At 38.2% G+C, this 7,013-nt stretch overlaps 1 protein-coding gene and 1 pseudogene across 1 annotated transcript in view; one reads left to right on the plus strand and one right to left on the minus strand.

Annotated features, from left to right (window-relative positions):
- Positions 1 to 2,084, plus strand: part of PIK3C2G (phosphatidylinositol-4-phosphate 3-kinase catalytic subunit type 2 gamma) — a 397,969-nt gene extending 395,885 nt beyond the window's left edge. The window contains exon 33 of the mRNA XM_032253772.1: positions 1,548 to 2,084. Coding sequence (XP_032109663.1) covers positions 1,548 to 1,700 — 153 coding nt within the window. The 3' untranslated portion in view covers positions 1,701 to 2,084. The remainder of the gene's footprint in view (positions 1 to 1,547) is intronic.
- A 263-nt stretch (positions 2,085 to 2,347) lies between these two features.
- Positions 2,348 to 3,621, minus strand: LOC116533781 (annotated as a pseudogene).
- Positions 3,622 to 7,013: the final 3,392 nt, after the last annotated feature.

Below are 7,013 nucleotides of genomic sequence, written 5' to 3' on the forward strand. Positions count from 1 at the left end.
CATTCACATATTATATTGCGTTTCAAGCCCCTTGATTGAGGTATTATTTACTTGGTAAGTGAATCATTGTTTGGAACAGCTAGCAGATTGATCTGGAACTGAATTTCATTGATAACATAATAAAAGGTAGGCCTATGCTGTGCAAAGCACTGGAAACTATATCCATGCACACGGGGGGCTGCCCTCTCAACTTGTCTCCTCTGCTTCTTTTTGGCATATATTGAGAAAGTTTCTATCTTGTGACTTGGCTGTAAAAAGCAAGCAAGATCGTAGCAGCATATGAAATTCCTTTTCTAAATGTGTTCTAAGACATTTCCCTGGTAACCATGCCAGATTTCCACTCAGCAATCTCCTCCTTTCATGATAAATAACTAATTTCTTTGCAGTACTATGCCCGTACATCACTTTATCACTGCAGGTTGGACCTGTAACTTACTTCCTGGACTTTATAAAAGGGCAGCGGAACTGATCCCTCTTGAAAAAAAAAGTCACAAAAAAAGAACAAGACATGAAACTGTATATACAGCATAATTACAAGTCAGATTCTGAATAAGTGATTATATATAGAAAACAAAAAGAACATAAAAATGTTAACTGTAGTTATCTCCCAATGGTGAAAATTCCAATTATTTTCTTCCTTTCTGGCATATTTTTAGTTTCATTCAGATTTTTTTAATGAACATGTATTTCCACAATTAAAAAATAAGTAATTTTAAATAAATAAGAGTAACCATAGAATTATTTCTGCACATGTACAAGAAAATACAATTGTGCTGCATTTAAGTAGCACAGGGAAATCATGGAAATTGGTCTGTCTCATGGTCACAAAGATGAGAACCATAAACACTGGGGATTCCAAAAGAGGGAAAAGGGAAGAAGGAGACCAAGGGTGGAAAAACTACCTGTTGGGTGCTATGTTCACTACTTGGGCAACATGATCATTAGAAGCCCAAACTGCAGCAATACGCAACATGCCCATGGAACGTATGGGCATCTATTCCTCTGAATCTAAAATTGAAAAAAAAAGAAATTGGTCTGCTTTTCCTTATTAACCTTCAACACTGAAAAATGATGTTCTCATTTTATTTTTATGAATACATAATAGTTGTACATATTTACGGAGTATAAAAGGTGAAAAATATTTAAATTTCTTTCTAGAGAGTAATTTACCATCTTTCTAAATATAGAATGGGCAATTCTTAGTGGAATCAGTAAATTCTAGGATTCTTACAGAAATAGTCTGTCATTAAGCTCTATTATGTTAGTAGAACCTTTAGCTTTTCACAATAAAAGTTAGCAATAAAACAATCTAACATTGACCTAAGGGCACAAGGTATTAGCAGCCAAATTTTTTTGTACTAGAGAGGCTGAGGCAGGAGAATCACTTGAACCCGGGAAGTGGAGGTTGTGGTTAGCCGAGATTGCACCATTGCACTCCAGCCTGGGCAACAAGAGCAAAACTCTGTCTCAAATAGAAAAAAAGCAATAATCAAAACATGAATTTAAGCATTTCTGATTTATATTTTCATTATTTTCTCCCTTTTTAGGTAGTATACGATGAAGTCACAGAGCTCCAAGGACATGTCTTAATGCTTATTGTGAAGAGCAAAACTGTATTTGTGGGAGCAATTAACATCCAACTCTGTAGTGTCCCACTCAATGAAGAAAAATGGTATCCATTAGGAAACAGTATAATTTGACCATTGCTATGAACATATGCATTATTCATTAACTACTTGTATTTTTTTCACTTCTGGGCCTCTGAATTGTAAAAGCAAGGCATCTTTGTTGTCAAAAATAGCACAGGGTATTAGGGACACAGAAAAAGAAATAAGAATTAGTCTTTTGTGTTGTTTATTTTCTACCTTTGATTTCATTGTTTTCCATAATCTTTGTCATTCAAAGGAGTGCTGATGGCATGAAATTTGATGTGCAAAATAATAAAAGACATTTATTAAATAATTTTAATATGTTTAAAATTAAACATGTTTACATTTGTTTTAATTGTGTGCCTACAGTGAAAAGCAATATTTTAATGTATTTTATAAGAACAATAATCAAATAAATCAACCTCATCAATTAATGTGAGATTTAGGTATATCTGTAATAGGCTTTTTAAATTTAAATTATATATAGCTATATGCCTACTCATAATCTTACTTATTGAGGGAATTGGTATATTTCAGCAGAATGCTATGTTATCTTCTATCAGAAAACCAAAACATAAATTTCTGAAATTGTTAAATTCAATTGTTGGAAGAAACTCTATAGTTTTTCACCCTATTCACCACCAATCAATTTACTGTCACTGGATTTCTTCCACCCAGAGGCATGACTTAAACTTTATTCATGTGGAGAAGGGCACGTCATTGGTTGTGGCATCCATCTTGGCTATGACAATATTTGGGTCTTTGCTGAGCATCTCTCCAAGTTCTTTATACTTGGGCTCCAGAATTTACAGTGACCACACCAAGGGGCATAAAATTCAATCAGCACATCTTTATCTTCATTATTCACTATTTTATCAAAATTCTCTGCTACCACTACCTTTACAGGACCATCATTGCTCTCTGGGATCAGTTCAGACTTCAGGTGTCTCTTCAGATTGCCATCAAATTAATCCTGCAGGAACCTCTCCAGAGCCCTGCCAAAACGCGAGAACTCTCCCTGCATGACAAACTTCTCTCTTTTAGCAGTTCTGATGGCAACAACAGGAATCTCTCCAGCAGCGCTTTCCAAGCCAAAATCAGAAAGTTCATGGCTAAAGGTTTTGCAGCTAGCTACAGCAAACTTGAATTTGTGCCCAGCATCCGGGAATTTCTTTGCCACCATCATTACCCTGTTTCTCCAGCAGTCGGAACCTTTCGCATTCTTTTCACAGTCCACATCATAGTAAGCAGTAAGTCCTTGCCCAGAATCAAATCTTTATTGTCTTCTGTCATGTAAGGGCAAATACCAAAAATGTTTTCCTGGGTAAACTTTTTAATTTTGCCACTGGTCATTTTCTGCTCTGTATAAGCCGCAGTCTTGTCCTCAAACTTGTTAGTCAGATGTCAAGGACGAAGTAAGGAGATGCCCTCTCCGTTATCATCATACTCATTCACCAGAGACCCAACATTCCTTTGTGCAAATTGATAGTTATCCCTCCAGTTGCTGGCTGCTTTTGGGAACTCGAGTGAGCTTCACTGAATGAAATCTTGAAAAAACCTACAACGGAGACATCTTTATCACTAACGAATTTCTTAAATTCTTCCTCAGTCTTGAGAGGCACTGAAGCTGGGCCTGCCTGCTTCTTCAGGTGGCTGCCAACTCCATCAGCAGTCCTAGGTCCATCATAAGCACCTGCTTCTTCACCATCTCTGTCTTCAGGGTTGGAGAGCCACTGACTCCATATTTACTACAGGTGTTAGTGTTTGCAGTGCAATCAACCTTTGCGAATGGGACTATTCCTTTTAATCAGGTAGCTGCAGCTTCATGCTCAGGGCAAGTCTCTAGCAGCGTCCACAGCAGCGGGCGAAGAACTCCACAAGCATGAGGCCCACAGAGCCCGGGTCGGAGACGCGACTCTCAAAAGTTACCGTCCGGGAGTTCCGGCTCGGCGGAGGCCGCGGCTCGGCGGGAACAGCGCTAGGCGGCGGAGGCCACGGCGGCGCGTGAGGTGAGGGCGGCGGGGGCCACGGCGGCGCGTGAGGTGAGGGCGGCGGGGGCCACGGCGGCGCGTGAGGTGAGGGCGGCGGGGGCCACTGCGGCGCGTGAGGGGAGGGCGGCCGGAAGGGTCGGGGCTCGGCTGGGGCTGCGGAGGTCGGGCCCGCGTCCACACCGCTGCTGCCTGCGCTCGCGCGTGTCTTTTTTTTTTCACTCGTTAACAAACATTTGAGGTTATATGTGTGTATATATATATACGTATATATATATGTGTGTATATATATGTGTACATATATATACGTGTATATATATATGTGTACATATATATACGTGTATATATATATGTGTATATATATACACGTATATATATGTGTGTATATATATATGTGTATATATATACACATATATATACGTGTATATATATATACATATATACGTGTATATATATATGTGTGTATATATATATACATATATACGTGTATATATGTGTATATATATACACACATATATATACGTGTATATATATGTGTATATATATACACATATATATACGTGTATATATATGTGTGTATATATATATACACGTATATATACATATATATATATATTCTAATGCATCAGGAAGACCTGTTGGCTCTACCTTCAGAATATTTCCCAAATCCAGTCACCAACCACTTACCACTCTCCACCTGAAAATACTCTGGTCCAACTTACTGCTCTCAGCCTTGGCCTGTATTACATAATTGCCTTCTAAACAGTCTCCTGCTTTCTATCCTTACTCTGCAGTCTGTTCGCAATACAGCAACGGGAATGGTTATATCATTTTTCTGCTCAAAACTCTGCAGGGGCTTCTAATCTAAAAGCCCAAGTAAAAGCCCAAGCCTTTAAAATAACCTAAAAGGCCCCATGTGGTCTGACCTCCCATCCTCATCTCTGATTTTAACTCGTTATATCCTCGTGTGCCTGTAACATTCAATCAACACAAGCCTCCTTTCTGTCTCCTAAGCGCTCCAGGCAGGCCTCATCCCTGAAATCTTTGATTAGCCAACTCCTTCTTCCCAAAATGTGTCTTTGTGCCCTATTGCCACTTGCCTAGCTCCCTTACCTCTCAAATGCTGCTCAGATGTCTCCATCTCTGGAGACGCCCTGTGTGATATATTGCAAGCTGCCCTGTCCCTGGAAACACACCAGATCTTTCCTACTCTGCACCACTTTTATCTTATGCATTTATCACCTTTGAACATTTTATATAATTTACATATTTATTTTGCTTATTATTTATGCTTTGTCTCCCTTCACTAAGCAATTAGCCATAGACTATCAAGAAGTTTAGTTCACTGACAGTAAAGACTTACATCCAGGCAAGGGAAGTCCTTGCCCTGGTGTCCTGTCCTCAAAACTGATATGTTGAAGTCCCAGTACCTCAGAATGTGTACTTATTTGGGTAAAAAAAGAACTTGAGTAGCTTGAAAAAGAGCCTCATTTTCTGATAGTTTCTTACTATCAGAGCAATGGGGGTGGAAGAAATAAAATAGAAAGTGTCAAACTGAGTAGTAAAGAGAAAGATACTGCCTCAAAAGAAATATTGGGATTTGAAAACACAGACTGGGGAGATATGGAGGGGAAATAAGATGCTAAGAGCCAAGAGAGAGAACTATAAAGTTAAAAAGGCAATACACTGAAGTCCAACTCCTCTTGGAGAAGGTAATAGAAAAGAGCAATACATTTTAGTTGTTGCCATTTCCCAAAGAAAGACTGGTACCTAAGAAATTCTATCAGATATAAAAAGGAAAAGCCTTGGAGAGCAGATGTAATGATGTCCTGGAAAGACTCTGAGTCACACTTGCTTTTTAAAATCCCTCTTAAAGTATCAGGATTTATGTAAGAACAATCAAATCACCTTTTCTTCAAAACTGGGATAGATCTTCCAAGGGGTTAAGAAAATTTGTTCACATTTCATACCAAAATCCCAGGAAGATCAGTATAAAGGATGAAAAGACATCCATGTCAACTGCAAAGGAACAAAATTATTGCCATGGGGATTCCCTGAGGAAAAATATTTGGAAAATTTTTGGAACTGGTATTCTAGGTAAAAACAAAGCAAGGAGAGGACTCGTTGAAGGGAAATCAGACAAGATGATTACAGGTGAGTACTTGGTCTGTATCAGCTCTTGGTCTGATAAGAATATTATCTTTTACATGGGACTTTCCTACTCATAGGGATCAAGAAAATCAAGACTTGTTTGAGCAAGGTGACAAACATTGAACTCACTGACTTCATCTCTCTTAATGTGGGACATAAGATAAAATTTTCAGAGTAGAAAGCTGGAAAAGCAAATTTTTTGGTCAGAGAGTAAAGGAAAAGGAAAAAGAAAAAGACACTTAGGTCCAGGAAACAACATTATTCCTATGTGAAATAAAGAAGTAAACAGACCCATATAAGAAGCTGAATGAAAAGTTATAAACCTAGAAGAAACAGTCTGAAAACCATATGGAAACAATAAAAGAAAAAAAATACCACAGGATTTTGGCATTTCTTGTTGAGAAAAAGGCCATAACAGGAAAATACTGTTAAAGACTTGTGAAACTTAAAAGTTAAGAAAGGAAAGTGTTTTGGAGATCATAGGGTAAAAATATTAATCATCACTAGACTTATATATCAGAAATATCAACTGCAGCTTCAGGTAAAGAATCTGCTTCTAATGGTCCTCCAGCTGAAGGAAAAAATATTCCCAAAGACACAGGAGCCAATTGAAAGAGTTCCCAATGGCCAAAGCTGGGACGAGTTGGGTAGGTAACATTAGATTATAGCCTAAAGTATAACATAGTTATCCATGAATCCATACTACTATAAATGAATAAATAAGTAGGAAGAAAGAAACAAAATCCATGCAGAATTTCAAGTTATTTATGGAAATGTTGTGCCTAATAAAAGGTGGAACATAGCTACCCATTCCTTCCATAAAAGCTACACAGAGTGACTTCATCCTGAAGAATATAGTATGGAAAAGAGGACTGGGGGACTAACTTTATAGTAGAAAAGCCTGACAAATACTACCTGAGGCAGGTAATGAAGGTCAGTATCAACAGTGGAAAGCCATTTTGACAGTATGTACCCTTGACAAGAAGTGATGAAAGTGGCACTTTACCTCTGAGGTTTTCCTCCCCAAAACTCATAGCCCCAGTCTTATCATGAAAAAAAAAAAAAAATCAGAATTGACAAATCCCAATTGACAACATTCTACCAAATACTTGTGCAGTACTTCTTAAAATTGTCAACATCATCAAAAACAAAGAATGCCTGAGAAACTGTCACAGCCAAGAGGAGCTTCTGGACTGTGTGAAGAAGTAAAGGTCCACAGTAAAGG

The sequence above is a fragment of the Sapajus apella genome, unplaced genomic scaffold (genome assembly GCF_009761245.1).
Source record: "Sapajus apella isolate SASKATOON/1434 unplaced genomic scaffold, GSC_monkey_1.0 scaffold84, whole genome shotgun sequence".
In the NCBI taxonomy this organism is placed as follows: Eukaryota; Metazoa; Chordata; class Mammalia; order Primates; family Cebidae; genus Sapajus; species Sapajus apella.